Here is a 25,566-nt window from a genome sequence, read left to right as displayed (position 1 = left end):
AGCAACTGTCATGAGTGAAATACATTATATAAACATATATATATATATATATATAAACAATCAAAAATCACGTATTTTGAAAGGAAAATCACAGAGTAAATTTTGAAAAAGTCTCAGTTTGCTCAAATCCCATGAAATCACATAGGTTCAGCCCAGACAGACAAAAAAAAGTTGATTCATTCATTCTGCTGGAATTGATGTAAAATTGGAAAAATTCCTTATTGCGATTTGTGCTGCTAATCTTGCATTCATTTTAGAAGCAAGTACATTTTATCTTATTTTGTACTAAACCCTTTCTATAATCAATTTTGTGCACATAGGGTTGAGCATGTACTCATTTGAGTCTCTAATTAGAGATGTATTATTGTTAAATTTATTGTTCAACATAGGAATCAAACAAATTGTCCGAGAAGCAATTAAAATCAAGCGAAATCTAAATAATACATCTCTAAATAGAGATTTGGGTTTATTTAGTCATTGGATTATTGGTCAGGCATATTTTGATAGCAGCAAGACATTACATGGGGGAAATGGTTGGAGCTATTTTCACAGAATACGACTCAATTATTTGAAAGAATAAGCTTTGTTTTTTAATGAGAAGCTTTCATTCTGCTTTTTTTTTTTTTTTTTTTTTTTTTTTTTTGTTTTTTTTTTTTTTTTTTTTTTTTTTTTTTTTTATTGAATGCGAAACATGGGTCAAACACAGATTCCAATAGAAATCTAACTGTTTCAAGGGTACCTCAGTTCAAAACATGATAATTATATCAGCAAAAAAGTGATTTTTTTCACTGCTTTGTTTCAGAACCCGCTTAAAATCGTGCTAAATAGGTACAAATCACTCAAAACCTGCTCAAAACTGGTTCCAAAAATGCTACCACATAGTTGCAAATCCTATAAAACAATCCAAACAATAGTCATTTTTCGGAAATCTTCAGAAATCCTTATTTACACTAAGCTATTTTAAATTTACATTAATAAAATTTATGTGACAAGATTTGGAGACTTCTTTCTTTCTGGTTTGACTCTAATTCTTTACAACGAAAAAGACCTAGGTAAAATTAATTTTTAATCGATGCGGTATTTAAACTTAGAATGTTTACTTTTGTTTTGTCTTGTCTGATACCAAAAAATTTCAGTGGTCAGTAAGAAAAGTTTAAACAAAACTAAATTAGTATCTGTTCGCCTATCTTTTGGTGTCAGCAAAGACGAAATAAGTTCCAGAGATCCCACCCAATTGCATCTATAGGTGTTTAAAATCTCTTTTTCCAGTTTTTTTTTTTTTTTTTTCCAGTTCAAGATATTCTTAATCGATTACCTTAACTTGAAAATAAATCACTTCAAATTAGGGCATTTAAAAATATCGTCAGATTAGTGACATAAAATTAAATAATAAATAAGTTTCTTGAGATACGTCTTTTAGACTTGGGAGGAGCGTGTTTAAATTTTGAGAGTAAATAAAGGAGAGTGTACTTGTAAGAATGAAAATTTGGCTCATCAGTTATTTCAATTGATGAACGTTCAAAGAGGAAGAATTAAATATGATGAGCAGATGGCATACGATCTTACTGAGTGCAGCTTCTGTGCAGCATATTTATCTAGAGCCAAGAGTAATAGAGAGACATCCATAAAGATGAAAACTTATGTGTTTTCCCGAAATTTAGATTTTTTTTTTCTTATGTAGTGGGAATTAACCTTCTTAATTTCTCTTAATTTCAACCTTCATAATCAAGTTTTTTTCTTAATTTATTTTTTCATGAATTTTCACTGTTCTGACATTTTTTTTTTTTCATTTTGCAATGGTCTTAGTTCAAAAATCCAATTTTATATCGTGTTGCATCTGTTTAGAGATTTTGAAACAGGAGTCATGACAAGTTGATAGACGATAACCTACACTGCCTTAAAAAAAGAAAATGAAAAGACCTGGCTTTAGTCGCATTTACCTTTCAAGTTACTACCTGAAATTGAACAACTTTTTGCTTTCTATTCTGAACCAAGAGCTAAAAGTGTCAAGACCTGTACACGATTCCCTAGGTCTGAGTAAATTGGAAAGCAAAGTTTTCAAGACTCGTTAATCCAAAGAAACTTCAAGAAGGCTAAACAGTTTCGACATGAAATGGACACGTATTCAGACACTTTTCAAAGTTCCAAGCTTGGCAAAAAGACTCTGCGACCAACTTGAGACCTTCTTTATTTTTTAATCAGTTTAAATAACTTAGCAAAGAGCTGAAGCAAATAACCGAAGAATCTTGATAGTGACAATAGCTTTCTTTTTTACTTGTGGGAGTTAGGGAACTATCTAATAATTTCATTTTGTACCAATTAACAAAGAATAAATTTTTCACACTACTACAATAGTGTTTTAGTTCAAGTCTTGATATCCATCCAGGCCTAGGTGCTTGTTAGTGCAAAAGCTGATCCCATTCGAAAGTTGAATTTGATAATTGGCTGAAACACACTCCATCCAATATTCTTTTCTTTTTTTCACAGTTAAAAAAGCTTGCAAGAATAGAAACACTCTGTGAACCAAGATTAGGAAATTGAAGGCTACCATAATGAAGACAGTCAGGTAGGGTTCTGGAAAGCAGGTGCTTCGAAAGGCAGAGAAAGATTTGTTAAATGTGTTGCAGAGGAATCGTCCATGAATAGGTTTAGGTACTTTTTAGACTGACCGTATGTCGAAAAACAAGCTGGGCTTAAAACCTACTTATAACTTCTTAGACAACGCTGCTTTCCTATTTACAGAGTTTAATAGAGAAAAACCGGGTACATTTTAAATAAAACAGTGAAAAAATTTTTAAACAATGAAATTCCGAATATTTCGACTCCATGTTCGGGAGCCTTTATTAACGAGAAAAAAGCTAAAGTTAAACTAAATTACAAAGCGACATAAAAATAAAAAGACAAAACAAAAAACAAACACACAAAAAAAAACAAGTAAATAAGTTTTACATCTTAAAAACTTTTTTTGTTGTTTTTTGTTTCGTATTTTTCTTTATATGTTGCGCTTAATCTAATTTAATTTTAACTTTTTTTCCTGTTGATAAAAGCCATTGAGTCGAACTATTCGGATTTTTATTATTTTAAGTCTTTTTTGTTAAATTATATCCGTTTTTTCTCTCTTAAATTCTGTGAAATTTGTTCCGATTCCACTTTCTAGGGTATAAAAGAAAGGTTGGGACGGATGGGGCATGTTTTATAGAAGGATGACCGATTGCCAAAGATTGTGCTTTTTTGCCCATTCATCTGAGGCCAAACGAAAAGCCGGCTGTCTCCAAAGAGTAAAAGATCATAAAGGAATAATTTAAAGTAAACTGTAATTGCAAGAAGGAATGGAGAGTGAAGCTTTGAATGGATAGGAGTGGAGGAGGACTGTGCACAGCTGTGTTAGCCTCAGGTGGCTTGATGCTGTAGTGACTATCAGTAGTAGAAGAAAAAAAACTAATTCTGGAGGAGGGATTATAAGTTGAAGTAGCCAAGAGGCTTCAATAGTAGAACTTTTACTACAGGTACTTTGAGTGGCGTGTATACGAATATTGTCCAGCCATGCCTAGGAAGATATCTGAAAGCACATTCGTCTCTTGGTACGGAATTCCAGATAGAAGTACTAGGAACACCAATTAAAAGGCTTATGGGAGATAATCATGCTCCTGCGGCGAATGCCAGGGCAGTGTGGAGTGCATGCAGTTGGAAAGAGCTTGATGAAAAATAAAAGCAACAAATAAAAGACCAAAACTTCCTTATTGGCTTACTAAATTCGTAATTATAGACTGAGACTTTTAGGCTGTAGTATGGGTTGCTGGGCTGTTTTAGCTCTTCAAAGGAAACCATAATACCTACAGCTAAACGAACGAAAATATAACTAGTAAATAGTTAGCATTCTCCCCAACCCCAAAATTTTTAAACAGTCACTCAAACAAAACAAATAAATATGAGGTTTATGCGTAACTTTTCAGTACTTTATTGTGAAATCACAGTAAATAGTAAGCTAAAATTCCTATTAGCAGAGTTATCACTGGCCAGAGAAAAAAAAAACACCAATCAAACGGCTGAAATCAGTAGACCAGAAAAAATTTCCTTAAAACGAAAACCAACAAAAGCCAAGTCTTTTATTTGGCTGCTTTCGTTAGTATTATCGAAACACTCGGTTTTTCTAAAGGCTTCAGTTGCAAAGAGGCGATTCTTAAGTAGTACTTTCTTAAGAGTACTTTCAAATATAACTTTTAAACCCAAAAAGTACAATTAAACACTATCCACAAAATAATCAAACTGGACAAATGGTAGGGAGGAGTAGGGAGTAGGGAGGTGCTTATTGGGCAAAAATATTACCAAACAGAAAGAAATTAATTATTAAAACAACAATAAATCCTTAAGGTGGCGACGTTGTCTGCCCTTCAGAGCGTGTAGCCTTTTAATCCATTTTATATCTATATGTCGAATCATCAGAGTATATACTAACCAAAACAAAAAAGGCTAAAGGCTCTGCTTCTGAAGAAAATGAAGCAAATGCAGAAGGAGAGCAATTAGAACTCACCAGATAGCAGTTAATATGTGCGAAATTTTTCTAATTAATTATTTGAAAAGTAGCAAGAACAATAGGTCGCAATAGATTCCTGGTCCAAAATTGCAGTAGCCTTCCTAAACATAAACCAGTCCTTCTTAAAATTAAATTTAAAAAAAAACAAGTTTTTAAATGAAAGTAAGGAGCGACATTAAAACTTAAAACGAGCAGAAATTACTCCGTATATGAAAGGGACTTTTCCTTCTCAACGCCCCGCTCTTTACGCTAAAGTTTGATTCTTTCTCTTAACTCTACATTTTAAAACGGTGAAAAAATTTAGCGTAAAGAGCGGGGCGTTGAGAAGGAAAAGCCCCTTTCATATACGGAGTAATTTTTGTTCGTTTTAAGTTTTAATGTCGCTCCTTACTTTCATTTAGAAAACTTGTTTTTTTTTTAATTTAATTTCTGAACGTTTTTGAATCAATGCATGTTTTGATTTTGGCTCTCCGCCTCATAATTTTGATCGAATGATTTTGAGAAAAAAAGAGCGGAGGAGGAAGCCTTGTTGCCCTCCAATTTTCGGTTAATTAAAAAGGCAACTAGAACTTTTAATTTTTTTACGAATCTTTTTATAAGTAAAAGATATACGTAACTTATAAATTAGCTTACGCAAAGAATTTTTGTATTCTCATGTTTTAATTACATATATGAGTGGGTTCGCCCCCTCGTCAGTACCTCGCTCTTTACCCTAAAGCTTAAATTTTGTCCCAATTCATTAAAAATGACCCCTGAATCACAAAAGCCGCAGAATAAATAAGTTGAAATTACTAAAAATACTTTAGCGTAAAGAGCGAGGTATTAGGAGGAGGTGAGCCCCTCATATGGGTAATAATTTCTGTTCGTTTTAAGTTTTAATGCTGCAGCTTACTTCCAGCTGAAAAAAAAAACTTTTCCATATTTATTTTTTCATTGTTTTTTTAAGTAATGCTAGTAAATACTGCGCTCCCTTCATGGAAATTTTCTTCCCCCATGACAAATTCCTAGATGGAAAGTTCCCCCAGCATATCCCCCTCTTCTCAACCCCTGCCTCCAACCAAAAAATCCTCCTGAAAAAGCCTGTACACTTCCTAATAACCATTACTATATGTAAGCACTGGTCAAAGTTTTGAACTTGTAACCCCTCCCATGGGGACTGTAGGGGAGTAAGTCGTCCCCAAAGACATAGTTATAAGGTTTTTATACTACGCTGAATAAAATGGCTATCTCAGAATGTTGATCCGTTGACTTTGGGAAAATAATTAGCGTGGGAGGGGGCCTAGGTGCCCTCCAATTTTTTTGGTCACTTAAAAAGGGCACTACAACTTTTCATTTCCGTTAGAATGAGCCCTCTCGCAACATTCTAGGACAACTGGGTCGATACGATCACCCCTGGAAGAAAATTAAAAAAAAACAAAAAACAAAGAAACAAACAAATAAACACGCATCCGTGATCTGCCTTCTGGCAAAAATATAAAATTCCACATTTTTGTAGATATGAGCTTGAAACTTCTACAGTAGGGTTCTCTGATACGCTGAATCTGATAGTGTGATTTAAGATTCGTTAAGATTCAATGACTTTTAGGGGGTGTTTCCCCCTATTTTCTAAAATAACGCAAATTTTTTCAGGCTCGTAACATTTGATGGGTAAGATTAAACTTGATGAAACTTATATATTTAAAATCAGCATTAAAATGCAATTCTTTTGATGTAGCTATTGGTACCAAAATTCCATTTTTTAGAGTTCTGGTTACTATTGAGCCGGGTCGCTCCTTAAAACAGTTCGTTACCACAAACTGTTTGATTCCGTCTTATCTGATCAGCTTGTTGTCTGATCAACCAGTAGTGACTTGAACAAAATTTAACGAATATTGCATAGCGATTCCATGGTATTCAGCCATTTTATTCACTATGCCATATAAAAGCCCTGGCTCAAAAGTTTCAATACATCACTAACTATTATGACGCATCAGGTGGCGACAGATATTCGTGAATTGTCACAAGAGAATTTCTAATCGTGCACCAAGGGGTAAAAACAACAAATAAAACATGTTTTAAAACAAAGGAAGTTTGGAGTTTACTAACCCTTGAAAATTGGCAAAACTTGACTAAATCTAACATAAAAAGGGCGCAACATTAGAAAATCGTGCAAATTTTTATGCACTTAGGTTTAACTGCTCCAGAAGGAAATGTATTTCAAAGTCGATCGCATTGTTTTTCAGTATAACACTGAAATCATAAAAGCAAAGAAAGGCAATTACTATATAGTAAAACAGAATATTTAAATACAAGCTATTTTAGCTTTATAAGAAGTTATCCCCGAGTTGAAAAAATCTGACAAATACAAACTACATTACAACGTCTAATTAAATTGCTTTGCTTGCCCGAAAAGGTACCCCTTTAGAGTTTAAGCAAAAATGGGCTCAGCATATCCTGTCACAAATCTATTGGCTGCACAAAAAACCAAGGTCTATATTAGCATGAAAAAGGCTTTTAGATGAAAATTTGACGAAGCAATGACGGAACAATAGGAAGTAGAACTTGCCTGATAAGAGCTAATATTGGAAAGTTTTCCCTTCATTTCTTCTAAATAATCATTAGTAAAATTCGAAGATCTCAGCAAACTCTGATCAATGATGTCACATAATGGATCCCAGATCGTTGAACTGAAAATAAGGAAAATTACAATCTCGTGTTTCCAATCATTTCTAGAAGAAACATTTCAAAATTAAACACTTGCAAGCGTTGCTTTTAAATACCAGCTTTCTGCTAATCGTCTTGTTCAATCGCTCCTTGAAGGATCAATCAATAATCTTCTAAGGTAGTAGTAGTAGTAGTAGTAGTAGTAGTAGTAGTAGTAGTAGTAGTAGTAGTAGTAGTAGTAGTAGTAGTAGTAGTAGTAGTAGTAGTAGTAGTAGTAGTAGTAGTAGTAGTAGTAGTAGTAGTAGTAGTAGTAGTAGTAGTAGTAGTAGTAGTAGCAGTAGTAGTAGTAGTAGTAGACAGGTTTAATAGCAAAAACTTGACAGCTATCACTAATTTGCGTTTCTTTACAACACATTCAAAATCAAAAAACATTCTTGCTTTAAAGGGAACTAGCTTATCTTGCTTTCTCGTTTTTGATAGTAGAGGTTGATCAGGTAGAATGTCACGGTGCTGAGATTTAGAAAGCAAGAACTTTTCAAAACTCATTATCAAGGTTTCGTACCGGTTTTGGGGTGACGGCAGTCCTAGCAGTTCCAGAGCCTTATCGTAGGGGATGTCACGGCGGTCCAAGATGATCGATACCGCTCGCTTCTGAACCGATTCAAGCTCCTGACAAAGATACAGTGCTCTAAGTGCTATTTTGCACTTATTGCTATTAAGTGCTATTAAGTGCTATAGTGTAATTTGTATGTATGACTAATTGATTGAAAAATAAAAATTCATCGCGTCAAGTCACCATCAGTAAGCATTTTTAAATAATTGCTTTTTTCAGTCAGCTGTTTTTTCCACAACTAACACAAACTTTCATTCTTTATGAGCAATAAAGAGTGCTTACTTGGCCCAAAATTAGACGCATTTTCAGGCATTATAGATAGAGTATTGCCACTGTTCATAAGTGAGATAGAGATAGAGAGATAAAGGGGGTGAGAGGAATTAAGTAAAAAGATCCATATTAGCAAAGCTTAATTACATTCCATTTTAAGAAGTAAAGAACGCTCAATTGGTTCCAATTTAGACACATGTTAGGCTAGTATATATAGAGCACTGCCATTACTAAAGGTGCAAAAAAAAAAATTGAGATTAGACGCTTTCGGCTGCTATAGAAAGAGTAATGCCATTTTTTAGGTACCGTACAAAAAAAGGAAATACAAACAAAAATCACAAATTAGACACATGTTCGGCTGCTATAGATAGAGTATTGCCATTACTAAGGTCGAACACACAAAAAAATACGAAAAAAAAATCACAAATTAGACACATGTTCGGCTGCCATAGATAGATTACTTCCATTTTTAAGGCACCAAAAAAAAAAAAAAAAAAAACCTGCCAACAATAGGCGAAAATCGACGCAAAAATATCCATCAAGTTTTTCCTTTCAAAATAAAAGCCTAAAATACTAAAGCTTTCTTAGAGTAACTTTTTACAAGCTTGGTAACTTCATGTCTTTATTGATTTTTTCAGTTTTGCTTTCTACTTTTCACATTCTGAAAAATCTGACTTTCCACAAAACAAACCTTTCAAGGCTTCCATCCAGACCTAAAACTTCACAGCTTGAGATTAGCTTAAAAAAATACTCTACTTCATTTGTGTATTGATTGGTCTATCCACTATTACTTAAGCGTTTGAAAGCAATCTCCCTCTGAGATTTGAAACTTTTGTTTATCTGTAGCCGAAAAGGCTGTGAATCAAAATACGGAAGACTTTGTTTCTCCTAGAATAATAACGAAGTTACTCGATTATTGCCTTTAAGACAGATTGGACGGAAATGCTGAAAGCTTTATGAGACCTTCTAAAGAGTCGGTGTACTTATTGAGAGGTGATATGTCTTTTAGAAAGAAAAGAGCCGCGTTAAAGACAGCTTAATTGCTTTTGAAAGAAGATTAAGCTCATAGTCGTAACTAAAACGGCCCCCCCAAAAAAGGAATTAATCCAGATGAAAATAAAAAGAATCAGACGGGTCGGAGAAAAACTTTCCATTGCTCTTCCATCTTTGAAATTTTAGTGTTTGAATAGATTCTTTTACTCCTATCTTTTAATCTTTCATCTAAATATAAACCTCCCATCTCTATTATTCTCTTTATATTCCTCTCTCTCTCTATCTCTATTCATTTCTCTCTCTATTTCCTTTTCTATCCTTCACTCAATCTGTTCATCTCTCTCTCTTGCTTCTCTTTCTCTTCAACTCTGTCTCTCTTTCCCAATAAGCCTGGCTCTTCTACTTTAAATCTCTCTTCCATTTTGTCTCATTACTTTCAATATCAAGAACTATTTCTTTAATTTGATATCTTTTACAGTAACTACAACAGATTAATTCATGCCTATACAATTTCCTGATAACTTTCAAAAGGTTTAGCTGCTTTCCAATTGCAAAATCCCTACCTAAAGACTAGAGGCATCTTGATAGCACTCCTCCATAGACACAAAACTATAAATTGAAGGAAGAACCAAGTTATCACCTCAACACCACAGTTACTTAAGACGTGATTAGCATTTGAAGAACTGCGAACACGGTCTTCTCTGTTAAGCTATAGAGATACTTTCTTCCAAACTATATATGACAGGAATAAAATCCTTTCAAATTATAAATTTAGGAAATTTCAGTGAACTAAGTATCAAAACTTCAAGACAATAAAATGAAAAGGACAAAATAACTTACAGTTTCAAAAGGGTTAAGTTAGAAGAAGAGTTAAACATTGCTTCTAAACTACCAACAGTGCATCTCAGGCCACAGCCGGGCACGGCTGAAAAATCCAATATCTTCCCAGTAATGTCTGTTTTCAACGTGTCTTTAACAAATTTAGTTATGGCTAAAAAAAGAAGAAAAGAAATATGAATATAGATGCATGGAGTCCAAAATTCTGGGGGGGGGGTAACCCGGTATAGTCAATTTTACTAATTTTCCAAGTTTCTTGGGGAATTCTTTGGGCTACCTTGTGAAATAGGGGGAGGGTGTCAATATATCTTCCCTATTACACATATCCATACAACTTGAATTGAATACGACGAATCTTGCCGCAAAAACGGCCCTTGGAAAGGAGACATTTGGCCCCTAAGCGGTCAGCTTTGAGGTACCTTTTTGATTGAAAATTTTTACGATGAGCCTAGGTTCAACGTTATCGGATTGAAGAACCTCAATTCTGGAATATTTATACTCATTTTAGGCAAATTAATTAACTTCTCATGGAAAAAATCCAAAATGTGGTTTTCCCCTTCCCCTGGGGATATAGCTAAAGTATGAAAATTACACATACAACACTCTTCGTCACCAGAGCAGTGCGGTAAATATATTTTCCTTTTAGACATTATAGCTGTTTAAGGACATTTCTAAAGATATAATGTTCAGAAAAATACTTTCTTGAATTATTAAATTTATTTTCTTTTTCTTATTTTTTAATTATGAACACTGAAATACTGTTATACATTAAGCAAATAGCTCCTTGATCTATCAACTAGCTACGGTTGAAATTAACAAATTTCACTCGGCAATACAGCTCAAAATATTAAAAACTGTCCCTGCTCTTTACCAGCAGGGGCGGAGCAATAACCATGTTTTCCTTTTAGACATAACAGCTGTTTAAGGACATTTTCTAAAGGTAAAATATTCAGAGACACAACTTCTTTTTTTTTTTTTTTTTTTTTTTTTTTTTTTTTTTTTTTTTTTTTTTTTCTTTTTTTTTTTCAATTGTGAACACAGAAATATTGTTTTATCATTGAAAACATAACTTGCAATCAAATATCCTCTATGATACCGGGGTGCGTGTCCTCGTGTCACCGACTATGTTTTGGAACGGAAGTTGGTCCCATGACTCAGTAAGCTCACCAATAGTCAACCTTACTCTGAGTGAGTACCTGAAGAAACCTTGGGTATTTATAGAGGAAGGGTGCGCAGTCTGGAAGGAGACACTTGTTTTTCCGTGAGCAGTGTGATACATACTTTAATTTTCTCGTTGCTTGTTTTGCAGACTTCATCAATTCCACTACTAAATGGCTTGAAAATTCAAAATATTCGTAGTTGTTCCTGTGTTTTCGTGGCATTTATGAATTTTCCCTTAGCAAACATGAGCCTAAATATAAGATAGCACAAAGTAATTTTTCTTACCAGATATTTGTCTTACGTGAAAGGAGTGAAAAATCTCTTTAGCTTGAACGGTCTATGGTCAAAATTATTAATTCCATTGAATGCTAAAAAAAGTACTCTCAGCAGCATTGCATTAATTGCATTTAAGTCAATTGACTGATTAGTTTTTCTCCTGCTCCAAGAATAAAGCTAAAAACCAAATTTAAGACTTGAACCCTTCAAATTGAAATATCCATTATGAAGCTGAAAGTTAGAAAAGACTATTCAATACTTAAAAAGCCGCGTTCGACAAAATTGTAAATAACAAAACTATGCGAAGTTCCCTAAATGTATTTCAGGTTCTTACTCAGAATTGTATTCGCCATTCGTTTCTTAACAAAAAAAAGTTCCTCTACTGTAAAATTAGAAAAATTTGCCTAAGATTACATTTCTTTGCACTCATTTATTAACTCACCATATTTCTCATTCGTCCTCACCCTGCTTTCCAAATTCATGCACACGACTAATCCTTATAATAAATGTTCATCTCCAAATCGTTTCACGTTCTACTTGATTTTTGCATTCAGTGTGAAAGGTTTTTAACTTGCTTAAGATAAGATTTATTGAAAAAGAAGACTATCATACACAATTTGCCAAATTGGTATTAAAGCTTACTGCCAAACACAAGGAGAAAGAATATATTTTCAACCGGAACATTACGGTATCACAAACGATATCTGACAGTATTGGACACATTCCAAGTTTGCAATGTACTGAAAAACGCTGAATATGTATTAGAACTTTGCAAAGAATTGATTGATTTCCCCCACGTTTAATGTTTAATTCTATAGAATGTTCTGTAACACAGTTCTATGTCCAGGTAGCAGCGGGAAAAAGCTTCTCGCTGTACGCCTGAGAGTAGTAGGCACAAATACGTGTAACTACTGCTAATTTCAGCCACCGTCACCATTACAGCCACTGGCTGGATTTTTTGGAATGCATGATTTTGGATGAATAAAAGCTGGTTCTCTTACTGGTACCGATTCTGAAGGCTTTGCTAGTACTGACTTATGATAAAGAGCCCCTTGCTGCTGATATCTGGCAGCTTGTCGGCAAAGTTCTCTTAGTCTTATTTGTGAGAAGCAGAAGCTTATTTTCCCTAAATTGTTGATGAGCTATCCGGGGCTATACCACGGATGAAGAGCTGTTCGATGGGTAATCATTCAAGTGGAGATCTTTGCATTGAAACTTTTGTAAATTAACATAATGCCTGTTAGTAAAATTTCACAAAAATATTAAGCACAATACATTGTCGAAAATACAGTTGGTCTTGAGAATCAGGTTGAAGAGTGTTTTAGCATCACAAAGATTACTTATCCAAAAAACACCAACTTCCTCAAAAGTAATCCGTTACAACAATAAATGCTTATCCAATTAAGTACTACCTTGAACACTTTGGCAACCACATATAATGACATAATGACAACAACACGCACTTTAAAGCACAAAGTAGGATAAAATGATAACCAATCTTATCAGTATAAAGTCAGTTATTCTCATTTGTCCTAGAAATTTTCGTGGCAGTAGGTTTGTCCATGGGATTTCAGGGCAAAAGCCCTCCTAATCTTTGGCGACACTTTTATATCTAAATACTGAGGAATTTATGTTGATTAGTGGAAAAGGCAATCATAGCACGGTGAAACACAATCGGGTATCCCATAGAATTTTTAAACTACGATGCAAATCTTTGATTAATTTACCTGCAGCGATTGGATGTTCACTACCTCCTTCTGCCGTCCCTAGAGTTGCTAACATAAATTTCAATGACACAATGGATTCATCGTACAATACAACCAACTTGGTCAATGTGGGAACGCCATGAGTTATTGTACCGGTTTTGTCGAAAACCACAGTTTTGACCTGAAAAAAAAGAAGAGATAAATATACTATTTGAACTAAAAACACTTCACAGTTTTTACCCCTCCACCGCCCGACAATACTGAAAAGGCCACATCCTAGAAATAGCCTAATCCTCAGCTTCGCAAGCAAAAATGCAAAAATCACCCTATATTCAACCTCACGGAAATTCCTTCTTTATCACGCATGAATATAAAAAACAGGCTTTTCAAATGAAAGTAAATACTGATTTTAAAACCAACAAATAGAAATTACCATTAATGTGAGGGGAAAAATAGTTCTTATTAATTCTCTGATCTTTACGCTAGTCTGGCCAGCACTTTCCAGAAAGTATTTTAGAGGGAAACAACTATAACCAGTCAGCAATCGTAACTGTTTCACGGATTTCTGATTGCTTTCGAGACATTTGAGGCGAAAATCTTGTTGTTTACGGCAAATGCAAATAAATGTCCTTCTCTCATGCTCACTTTTAACGTTATAATCAGATATATTCTAAATATGAGGGGCAGTCTAGCCCCCTCAAACACCCATTTTTTCATGTGAAAATTCAAATTTTATTGTAATGCCTCGATTTTACAAAGTACTGTCTTTTGTAAAAAAAAAAATGCCCTGTGGGCAATGAAGCAGAATCACGTGAGCAGGTAGAAACCGAGTAAGATCAGACGATGATTATAGCTTGAGTAGATGTGGTCAAATCGGGACTATATCTAAAATTTGTCCCTATTCCAAGGCCTTGAAATTTAGTGGTGAATAATGGGAATGTGTTGCGCCTCAGGAAAAGTTAAACTTCCTCAACTGGCTTCACCACCAAAGCCATTGAAGACTTTATGACGTTAAAGACCGGGACAACGGAACACCGGGACACAAGGAATATTAATGGCAACCGGGACACTCAAAGAGAAATTACAGACCAGGACACCGGGACACCGACCGGGACACTCAAAGAGAAATTACAGACCGAGACACCGGGACACAAATGACGACCGGGACACAGGGAATATAAATGACGACCAGAACACAGGGACACAACTACAGCGGGGACGCCAGAAGGGCACAGGGGGGATATATAAATGACAACGGGGACACAGAGAATATTCGATTAGCAATCACCATCAACAAAGCTCAAGGGCAATCATTTGAAAAATGCGGTATAGATCTGAATAAGGATTCTTTTCCCATGGACAATTATATGTTGCATGTTTATTATGTTGCATGTTTGTATATGGACAGCGAAGAATGTTGTATATTCGTAAGTTTTACGCAGTTAAAACAATATATATATATATATATATATATATATATATATATATATATATATATATATATATATATATATATATATATATATATATATATATATATATATATATATATATATATATATATATATATATATATATATATATTTAAATATATTTATATATATATATATATATTATATATATATATATATATATATATATATATATATATATATATATATATATATATATATATATATATATATATATATATATATATATATATATATATATATATATATATATATATATATATATATATATATATATATATATATATATATTCAGAGGTGAGACACAGGGACACAACTAGAATGGCGCGTAACCCCCCCCCCCCAACGGGGTGATGGGGGGGGGGGGTGTTGCGAAGCGCAACACCAACAGCTAGTATATATATATATATATATATATATATATATATATATATATATATATATATATATATATATATATATATATATATATATATATATATATATATATATATATTAATTTTTCAGTTGTTAAATGGCTACAAAACGCTGAAATATGTTTTCTACTGTAGTCCTCCACCTTCGCCGGGTGGTGGTTTCAAGAAAAGTGTTTTATTTCTTGAAATCTTCTGGTTGCCAAAATTGTAGACTCTAGTTCTCTATGCTAACCGACTCTTGAATGGATGATCAACATGTGGGTTGATTATTTCTTTTTTCATAAAGAATAATCATAGTAGTTCTTCAGAGGCATAAATTTGGCATTAACCATTCCAGAGTCCATATAGTCAGAATGTTAGGGTTTGATAAATTGTTAGTCAAAACAAATGAATCTTTTTGTTTCTGAAAAAGAACAAAATGTTCTAAATATTAGTTATTTCAAATAACTTATATAGTCCATTTAGATGCATCGATAAAAGAATTTTGATAAATTGCGACGAAAAGTTATGGTTTTGTTTTCCAAACTTGCTTTATCAAACGAACGAGAAACACATCAAGGTTACTTTAAATTTTCTTTCCCTGCCTTGTAATTTTAGTTCTTATAATCCAGAATTGAGCTTAGTAATGAATAAATGTATCCTACCATTTTTTCTTTATTCTTTGTTAGTAATATTCATTAGGTAAAGAGCACTAATGTATTGTACGAAGCAAAAAACCCACAGAAAACAAAAAATAAAAAGAGGCGTTAGTCCTTGACCAGCAAAGTTTATCAATCCTTTGATTTCCAAAACCGTTTTTGTTTATCATTGTTTCTTACCTCATAAAGTTATAATCTTAATGTTTGGTTACTCATTGTCAATAGCGCATATTTCCTCTTTTTCTTTTTGTAAACATGTAACCTATGTTTATTCGAAGGTTCTGGGTTTCGCTTTCTGTTTTTGTTTTTCTTTATTCAATAGTCTGTGTAAGAGAATAGAGCAGGGGTTTATTCCCAAAGATCAGCCATTTAAAGTGTTGGTAAGTTCTAACCACCCCCTCCCCTTTCCTCCCCTCAAAAGGTTAAAATTTTGCTTTTGATCATAAAAAGGAGTTTAAGACTGGTTTATTCGTTAGAATTTCCACTAAATGAAAAGCAATCCACCAAGAGATTATTATAGGTAATTCTCGATGAGACATTCGTAACTTCACTTTACTTGCACTTCTTCTGGAGACCAGAGGCCCCATCTTATGTTGTACCAATGGGCACTGAAATCGCTTTGGATCTTCCTTTTCTTCTTGTTGTGGCGGATACCTTCAAATTGTTTAGCCAGTTCCTGTGCTGGCTTTTTTCACGCCTGTGAAAGCAGTCTGATTTTGTTTACAAAAAGACGGGCAGTAGGCGTAGAGTCCACATTTTGCACCTTATTTACATAAATTTGGTGAAACCAAATACCATTTTATAGCCCGTGAAAAAAAATTTAATTATGCCTATTCAAGACGGTAAGTAACTCTGTTACAGGTCAAGGATCCATATTAAAGCCAACCAAGACAAGTAAAATATTGTAAGACTAATTTAAGTAATCTAACAACAATTCACTGTTTCCAGAGGAAAGCAAGTTTAACCGACTGTATTACAATCCCACTTCTACGTTCATGTAAACCGTTAGTTTCTTCAAGAAAAGGTGTAAATACAACAAATACGGTAGTGCTCTGGTAAACCATCTAAGGGTATTAGAAATCTTTTCAGTAATGCAAAATAGACCTGTCTCTATCACATACATGGATTTGATTTCAAACATTTCATCTTTGTGGCATGAACACCAAATCGTTTTTCATGAACATTTTTATGCATTGAAAGGTTGTTTAGCAGTGTATTTGAGCATACCATAGATGTTTAATTTTTCTTTTTCTTCCTTTCTTACGTAATTTTTTTAAACGTCAAATTTGCTACCGAACGTATCTTTTAGACAACCACTATCTTCTTTTAAACTAAATCTTTTCTTCTAAGTAAAAAGTTTAAACTAAATTCAAAATAATACCTTTTTCTTAGTTTGACTTTCCCTAGTGCCTGCATCACTAAATACTAATACCTACGAAAGATAAATTTCAGTAGATAATACAATTATTATATTATAATGAAAATCAACTCTATAAGCTCTTTGAGATATTTTAGAGAAGGCCTTGCTTGTTAGAACTAAGTTTAGACGCTCTGTTGAATCACAAAAGAGATCAAGGCATCCTACCATGAAAAAGTGATTTCTATTAACGGAAAGGATAAGTACTTATCCGACATTGAGATCTATTCTAGCTGTAATCTACATTATAGAAGGTCCAATCTTAACCAACTAGAATCCATTTTAAATAATCAAATCATTTTTCTCTTTGTATATTACAACTTATACAAAGAAGCAAATTTGTGAAACCATTTGTTGTTGTTTTTTTTTTCGAGGTAACCGAGGTAACTAGCAGAGCATAACCGAGATGCTAAAAATCTCTGTTGATAAAGTTGCAAAACTTAGATATACAATAATCTTTTACATTAAATAAGATATTTTTACGTATGGATGTACAAAAGTATCTACCCAAGAAGCTTGAAGTATCTGGTTCTAAAATAAACAAACTGAGATATACAACCACATAAACATGAATGTTTCATAAATAATAAACTAAGCAGCATCTTTCGAATAAAATACCTTTTTTACTTTAGCATGATTCAAAGCTGAGCCATAAAAGTGTGCGAACACTAATTTTCTTGCAGGGAATTTTGAAAATCACCAACGCATCCCAAATGAATCCAACTCTAATGAATCACAAAAACATCAAGCAATCTTAACTCTAAAATTTTGCTGTCCTTCTGTGGCAGTTTTGCTTTATTATTATCATAATTATTATTACTATTACTATTATTGTTATTATTATTATCATTATTATTCCGTCGTCAATAAGTTCTAAGACCACACTAGCAAAAGCTTGATAATAAGAGAATAGAAAAGATAACGAAATAAGAGACAACAACGGCAACAAACAGCGAAATAAGAGAAAACGCAAAAAGAAAATGCACAGCCGGTGAGAACAAGGAAAAGGGCAAATAATTAAGCTGAGATCTCCACTCAACCGTCGTCAGTGCAAATACAAGAAAATACACGTAGGTCTAAGAAAACGAAATAAAAAAAACCATACCTCAAAAACAACAACCTAAGTGAAAAGTAGCCTTGCTGACTAAATGTTACAGTTACGAGGAAACAATGCCCTCATAGTGTTCATACCTTGCCAACTTCGGATGAATTATATTTTCTTCAGCGTTCTTTTCTATTAAACATAACTGCAACATTTAAATTCTTCTGAGAGGATCACAATCTATATCATATACCTCAAAACATACCTCAAAAACAACAACCTAAGTGAAAAGTAACCTTGGTGACTAAATGTTACAGTTACGTGGAAACTATGCCCTCATAGGGCTCATACCTTACCAACTTTGGATGAATTATAATTTTCTTTTCTATTAAACATAACTGCAGCATCTAAATGCTTTCAAACTGCATTTACTGTTTTTTACTTCTAGATACAAAACAGTGCCTATCTGAGTATTACTTATATTTTATTACTTACTAGCTGTTGGGGTGGCGCTTCGCGCCACCCCAACACCTAGTTGGTGGGGGCGCTTCGCGCCCCCCCCAAGCCCCCCCGCGCGCGTAAGTCGTTACGCGCCATAATAGTTACGCGCCATTGTAGTTGTGTCCCTATGTCCCACCTGTGAATATAGATAGATATATATATATGGTTTTAACTACGTAAAACTTGCGAATATACAACATTCTTTGCTGTCCCATTGTCTTTGCATATAAATAGAATGTCAGGTTTACCGACTCTTGAACATGCAACATATAATGGTCCATGGGAAAACAATCTGTATTCAGATCTATACCTCATGATTCTAATGATTGCCCTTGAGCTTTGTTGATGGTGATTGCTAATCGACCATTCCCTGTCCCGGTGTCCCGGTCGTCATTTACATCCCCCTGTTTCCCCCGGTGTCCCCGTTGTAGTTGTGTCCCTGTGTCCCGGTCGTCATTTATATTCCCTGTGTCCCGGGTCCCGGTCGTCATTTGTATCCCGGTGTCCCGGTCTGTATATACATTCGTTTTTTAGTTTTGTTTTTCTCCTTTATTTTTTTCCTTTTTTTTCTTTTTTAGCTTATTTAGATTTTTAGATTTTTTAGTTTTTTTATTAGTTTTTAGTTTTTTTTTCTTTTTAGTTTTTTTGTCCCGGTCGTCATTTATATCCCCCTGTTTCCCCCGGTGTCCCCGTTGTAGTTGTGTCCCTGTGTCCCGGTCGTCATTTATATTCCCTGTGTCCCGGTCGTCATTTGTATCCCGGTGTACCGGTCTGTATTTACATTCGTTTTTTAGTTTTGTTTTTCTCCTTTATTTTTTTCCTTTTTTTTTTCTTTTTTAGTTTATTTAGATTTTTAGATTTTTTAGTTTTTTTATTAGTTTTTAGTTTTTTTTTCTTTTTAGTTTTTTTGTAGTTTTTACCTTCTTTTTAGTTTTGTTAATTTTTTTTTTTACTTGTGTCCTGGTCGTCATTTATACTCCCTGTGTCCCGGTGCTTTGTTGATTGCTAATCGAACATTCCTTTTGTCCTGGTCGCTTTCTCTTTGAGTGTCGTCATTTATTTTTTTCTTTTTTAGTTCTTTTAGTTTTTACCTTTTTTAGTTTTTTTTTAGTTTTTAGTTTTTTTAGTTTTTTACCTTTTTTTAGTTTTTTTAGTTTTTTTAGTTTTTTAGCTTTTTTATTTTTTTTATTAATTTTTAGTTTTTTTGTAGTTTTTGCCTTTTTTTTAGTTTTTTTAGTTTTTTAGCTTTTTTATTAGTTTTTAGTTTTTTTTGTAGTTTTTGCCTTTTTTAGTTTATTTAGTTTTTTAGCTTTTTTATTTTTTTTATTAGTTTTTAGTTTTTTTTGTAGTTTTTGCCTTTTTTTAGTTTTTTCAGTTTTGACGTCACCTGATCCAGTTTTTTCAGGTGACGTCACCTGATCCACGATCCACAGATCCACAGACAACTTATTTTTATATATATAGATAGTTTTTTTTTTTTTACTTATGTCCTGGTCGTCATTTATACTCCCTGTGTCCCGGTGCTTTGTTGATTGCTAATCGAACATTCCTTTTGTCCTGGTCGCTTTCTCTTTGAGTGTCGTCATTTATTAGTTTTTTCCTTTTTTTTTTAGTTTTTTATTGGTTTTTACCTTTATTTTAGCTTATTTTTCAGTTTTTTCCTTTTTTTTAGTTTTTTTTTATTTTTTATTTTTTTTAGTTTTTTACCTTTTTTTAGTTTTTTTAGTTTTTTTAGTTTTTTAGCTTTTTTACTTTTTTTATTAGTTTTTAGTTTTTTTTTGTAGTTTTTGCCTTTTTTTAGTTTTTTCAGTTTTTTTTTTAGTTTTTTATTGGTTTTTACCTTTATAGTTTTTTTAGTTTTTTAGCTTTTTTATTTTTTTTATTAGTTTTTAGTTTTTTTTGTAGTTTTTGCCTTTTTTTAGTTTTTTCAGTTTTGACGTCACCTAATCCAGTTTTTTCAGGTGACGTCACCTGACACATCCATCCATCCATCCACAGACAGACAACTTATTTTTATATATATAGATATTAAACATAACTGCAACATTTAAATTCTTTCAAACTGCATTCACTGATTTTTACTTCTACATATCTAACAATGTCTATCTGAGAGGATCACAATCAATATCCCTAACATTACTGAACTAAGATAGACCTAAAAATTTTATATTAATTATACAAAGCTTCATCTTCAATTTAATTCAGACCTATGAGTCTTTTCAGGCACTCCGAAGTGTGAAGCATTAATCGTTGGCAAGAGATTTCGGAAAGGCTCCAATGGCTCACAACAAACATCTATGCGTCCTACCATAAAAATAATACTTGTATTAAAGGATAGGATAATTCATCCTTTCACAACCAAAAGTAAACTTTCCTATTCCTTTCGAAAATGATCAAATTCAGTGTGACTGAATGCACCAGATTTTACTTTCTAGGTTTAACAGTATTTAAATTAACTGTGTTAGAAATAAATAGATTTCAACTCAATGAGTTGGGACATGAAGAATATTTGTACGCATCAAAAAAATTGCAAAGAATAATTTCTTTTTTCTCCTGAGAACTTTTACAGTTCAGAATAAGCATTATTCACAAGAAAAAAAAAACAAAAAAAAAAAAAATTTTTATGATGAACAGCTATCTTAGTCGTGACTAAAGCCACTTTCAGTGACGAATAAAACAAGTATCCTCGAGTCATTGCGAGCTACAGAGATCTTTTAACAGAACGCTTTGTCATATTCTTGTGCCCCCTTGTGGTCCCCATCTACCATGGAGAGTTCAGACTCACTATTAAAATGAACTTTCGGCAAATTAAAAGAGTTTAGTGACCACTGACCGTACTATCAGATTAAGAGCTCAGACAAATCGACAAAACCGGTGTTACGGTCTTCCAGCTGGTACAAATATTACTATTGACCATTTGCTCCTTACCATTCTTGTTTAATTTTTATTTTACAAGCGGAATAACGTCTGCATAATATCCATCAGGCCTGCCTGCTTAAATCTTTCTTAACCTGTCAAGGTTTTCCTAGGCTAACCTACCCCTACTTTGTGTGAACTACATTTTGACACAGGGAAAATTATGATTCTTTCTATAACCATCACCCCTTAAAATAATGGTAGCAATTACCCTTGTGCCGGTATAGTGGAAGAAGTTGTGCGTACCAATTCGTGGAATGCAGGTTCAAATCCCATACCGGGCAAGGGAAAAAAGACAACTTCGTAATTCTCATAATTTTTTTTAATTCAAATACATAATATTATTATAATGAAAACTTCAATGAGTAATTTTTCACCTTTTTTTAAATGGGTCGTAACTAATATAAACGAACGAATAACAATTGTGGTTGGTCAAGCTGTTTTAAAAAATAATTTTGTTTTCTCCAAAAAAAACTTCAAAACACATAAAAAGTTGTTTGTATTCATTTGTATATTTGTACCTTCTTAATGTGTTTGTTGATTGCGTGTTTATACTGTAAAGCACTTGTACATATTAATATTTAATAATAATCTGACTTCTGTCTAATTCTTAAATAGTGTCTTTATTTAAGGCTTAGAATTTAATTCGATATTTATTTGTCTCAGGACTATCATCTATGATATGGATCCGGCTGTCAAAGATCTACTCCGGTTAGAACCTAGCTTAATTTACTTTAAAAAAAACAAGAGCTAAGAGCTCATATGGCATTGTGACGAGGCCAGAAGAGCTAAATGCCAAGAGCTCATATGGTATGAGCTCTAACAAAATTCTAAGAATCAATAGATTGATTTAAAAGGAACAGAGGCTTAATGCCGGTCGGGATTTAAAATAAGAGCTTTGAGTCAAGATTGTCCTTCTAAATATCAAAATTCATTAAGATCCGATCACCCACTCGTAAGTTATAAATACCTAATTTTTTTCCAATTTTTCCTCTCCCAATTTTCATCGTCCTAGCACGTCCAGAAGCACCGAACTCGCCAAAGCACTGAATCCCTCCCCCCGACTCCCCAAAAGAGAGCGAATCCAGTACGGTTACGGCAATCACGTATCTACGACATTTGCTTATTCTATCCACCACTTTTAAGTTCACACGTTCTTAAGTTAAAAATACCTCAATATATTCTAGTTTTTCCAAATTAACACCCCTCCCCCAGCTCCTCCAAAGAGAACGGATGCGTTCCAGTTATGTAATTACTTTTTCTTAAGTTACCCGGTAAATCATTCTTAAGTTAAAAATACCTCAAATTTTCGGATTTTTCCAAATTAACAACCCCCAGCTCCCTCAAAGAGAACGGATCTGTACCAATTATGTCAATCTCGTATCTATGACTTGTGCTTATTCTTCCCATCATGTTTCATCCTGATCTCTCCACTCTAAGGGTTTTCCAAGATTTCTGGTTTCCAAGAGTTCTGTTTCCTCTCTCCAACCCTTTATGTCCCCGGATCCGATTCGAATTGAAAATTGAGCATCTGAGACATAAGATTCTTCTATATATCATATTTCATTAAGATCCGATCACTCATTCGCAAGATACCTTGATTTTCACGTTTTCCAGGAATTTCGGTTTCCCCCTCCTACTCCCTTCAATGTCACCGGATCTGGTCGAGATTTAAAATGAGAGTTCGAAAGCACAAGATCCTTCTAGATATCAAATTTCATTAAGATCTTATCACCCGTTCATAGGTTACAAATAACTCATTTTTTCTAAATTTTCCAAATTAACCCCCCTCAAACTCCACCAAAGAAAACGGATCCGGTCTGGTTATGTCAGTCACCTATCTTGGACTTGTTCTTATTCTTTCCACCAAGTTTCATCCTGATCTCTCCGCTTTAAGCGTTTTCCAAGATTTCCGTTCCCCCCCCCCCCCGATGACACTGGGTCCAGTCGGGATTTAAAATAAGAGATCTGAGTAACGAGGTCCTGCTAAATATGTAATTTCATTAGGATCCGATCAGTCCTTCGTAAGTTGAAAATACGTCATTTTTCTAATTTTTTAAAATTAACCTACCCCCTCCCAACTCCTCCAAAGAGAGCGAATCCCTTCCGATTATGTCAATCACGTACCTAGGATTTGTGCTTATTTTTCACACCAAGTATCATCCCGATCTCTGCACTCTAAGCGTTTTCCAAATTTTAGGTTCCCCCAAACTCCCCCCAATGTCACTGGATCCGGTCGGGATTTAAAATCAAAGCTATGAGACACGATATCCTTCCAAACCACAAATGTAATTAAGATCCGATCACTCCTTCGCAAGCTAAAAATACTTCATTTTTTCTAATTTTTCAAAATTAACCCTCCCCCAACGCTCCCAAAGAGAGCAGATAGGTTCCGGTTATGTCAATCACGTATCTAGGACTTGTGATTATTTTTCACACCAAGTTTCATTCCGATCCCTACACTCTAAGCATTTTCCAAGATTTTAGGTCCCCCCCCCCTTTGGTCCCTTGGTTCTTTTGGTAGAACACAAGGGACAATGAGAATCCACCCGTGGGGACCGGTGGCAAAGCTACCGGAACCCAGCACTGTCTGTCGTTAGAACACAAGAGTCAATGAGAATCCATATATAGAACCCTGTCGCGTGCCATAATTGGGGCCCAGCACTGTCGGCGGTTAGAACACAAGGGACAAAAAGGATCCATATATAGAAGCCTGCCACGTGCCATGCTTGGGCCCGGTGGCGAAGCCGCCGGGACCCAGAACTGTCTGCAGTTAGAACACAAGGGACAATGAGAATCCATATATAGAAGCCTGCCACGTGCCATGCTGGGGCAGCTTGTATTTAATAGTAATCTGACTTCTTTCTAATTCTTGAATAGTGTCTTTATTTAAGGTTTAGAATTCAATCCGATATTTATTTGACTCAGGACTATCATCTATGATATGAGATCCGGCTGCCGGGACCCAGCTAGTATTAAATAATAATTAAAAGCTTTTAAATGTTTTAAAAAGTAGAATTGTGGCAGAGTCAAACTTTAGCGTAAAGAGCGAGGGATTGCGGAGGGGACAACTCATTTCATATACGGAGTAATTTCTGTTCGTTTTAAGTTTTAATGTCGCTCCTTACTTTCAGCTAAAAAAATTTGTTTTTTTTATTTAATTTCTGAACGTTTTTGAATTAATGCATGTTTGGTTTTGGCTCTCCGCACATAAATTATTAAAATGAAATTTTTATATTAATTCTTCTTTTGGCTAAATGGCTTTCTCTTAGTTTTGATCAGACGATTTTGAGAAATAAGGGGTGGAGAAGGAGGCCTAGTTGCCCTCCAATTTTTCGGTTACTTAAAAAGGCAACTAGAACTTTTAATTTTTAACGAACGTTTTTAATAGTAAAAAATATACGTAACTTAAGAATTAACTTACGTAACAAACTTTCATAACCTTATATTTTTATTATGTATACGAGGGGGTTTGTACCCTCGTTAATACCTCGCTCTTTACACTAAATCGTAAGTTTCGTCCCAATTCTTTAAGAATGACCCCTGAATCAGAAAGGCCGTAGAATAAATAGTTGAAATTACTAAAAATACTTTAGCATAAAAAGCAGGGTATTTATCTCCTCCTAAATACCTCGCTCTTTATGCTAAAGTATTTTTAGAACCCCTCATATGCGTAATAATCTCTGTTCGTTTTAAGTTTCAATGCTACTTCTTCCTTTCATTTGAAAAAACGCTTTCATGTTTATTTTTCATTGTTTTCTTATAGTAATGCTAGAGAATCCTCCGCCCTTGTCATTGAATTTTTCTTCCCCCATGACAGATTCCTCCAAGGAAAGATCCTCCAACATAGCCCCCTCTCCTCAGCCCCACTCCCAAACAAAATAAAATCCCCCTGAAAACGTCTGTACACTTCCCAATAACCATTACTATATGTAAACACTGGTCAAAGTTTGTAACTTGCAGCCCCTCCCCCAGGGATTGTGGGGGAGTAAGTCATCCCCTAAGACATAGTTATTATGGTTTTCGACTATGCTGAACAAAATGGCTATCTCAAAATTTTGATCCGTTGACTTTGGGAAAAACATGAGCGTGGGAGGGGGCCTAGATGCCTTCCAATTTTTTTGGTCACTT

General features: G+C 34.1%; 1 protein-coding gene across 6 annotated transcripts in view; it reads right to left on the bottom strand.

The window, feature by feature from the left end:
• The window catches only part of LOC136038677 (copper-transporting ATPase 1-like), a 268,609-nt gene that overhangs the window by 127,093 nt on the left and 115,950 nt on the right, over positions 1-25,566 (bottom strand). For all 6 annotated transcript variants that reach the window (XM_065721953.1, XM_065721956.1, XM_065721954.1 and 3 more), the window contains exons 16-18: positions 13,055-13,214; positions 9,894-10,044; positions 7,080-7,200 (exon numbers count right to left, since the gene is read on the bottom strand). In XM_065721953.1, the coding sequence (XP_065578025.1) occupies positions 7,080-7,200; positions 9,894-10,044; positions 13,055-13,214 (432 nt within the window). The remainder of the gene's footprint in view (positions 1-7,079; positions 7,201-9,893; positions 10,045-13,054; positions 13,215-25,566) is intronic.

Source organism: Artemia franciscana, chromosome 18 (assembly GCF_032884065.1).
Source record: "Artemia franciscana chromosome 18, ASM3288406v1, whole genome shotgun sequence".
In the NCBI taxonomy this organism is placed as follows: domain Eukaryota; kingdom Metazoa; phylum Arthropoda; class Branchiopoda; order Anostraca; family Artemiidae; genus Artemia; species Artemia franciscana.
The sequence above is the reverse complement of the archived record's forward strand: the minus strand, read 5'-3'. Positions and strand labels throughout refer to the sequence as shown.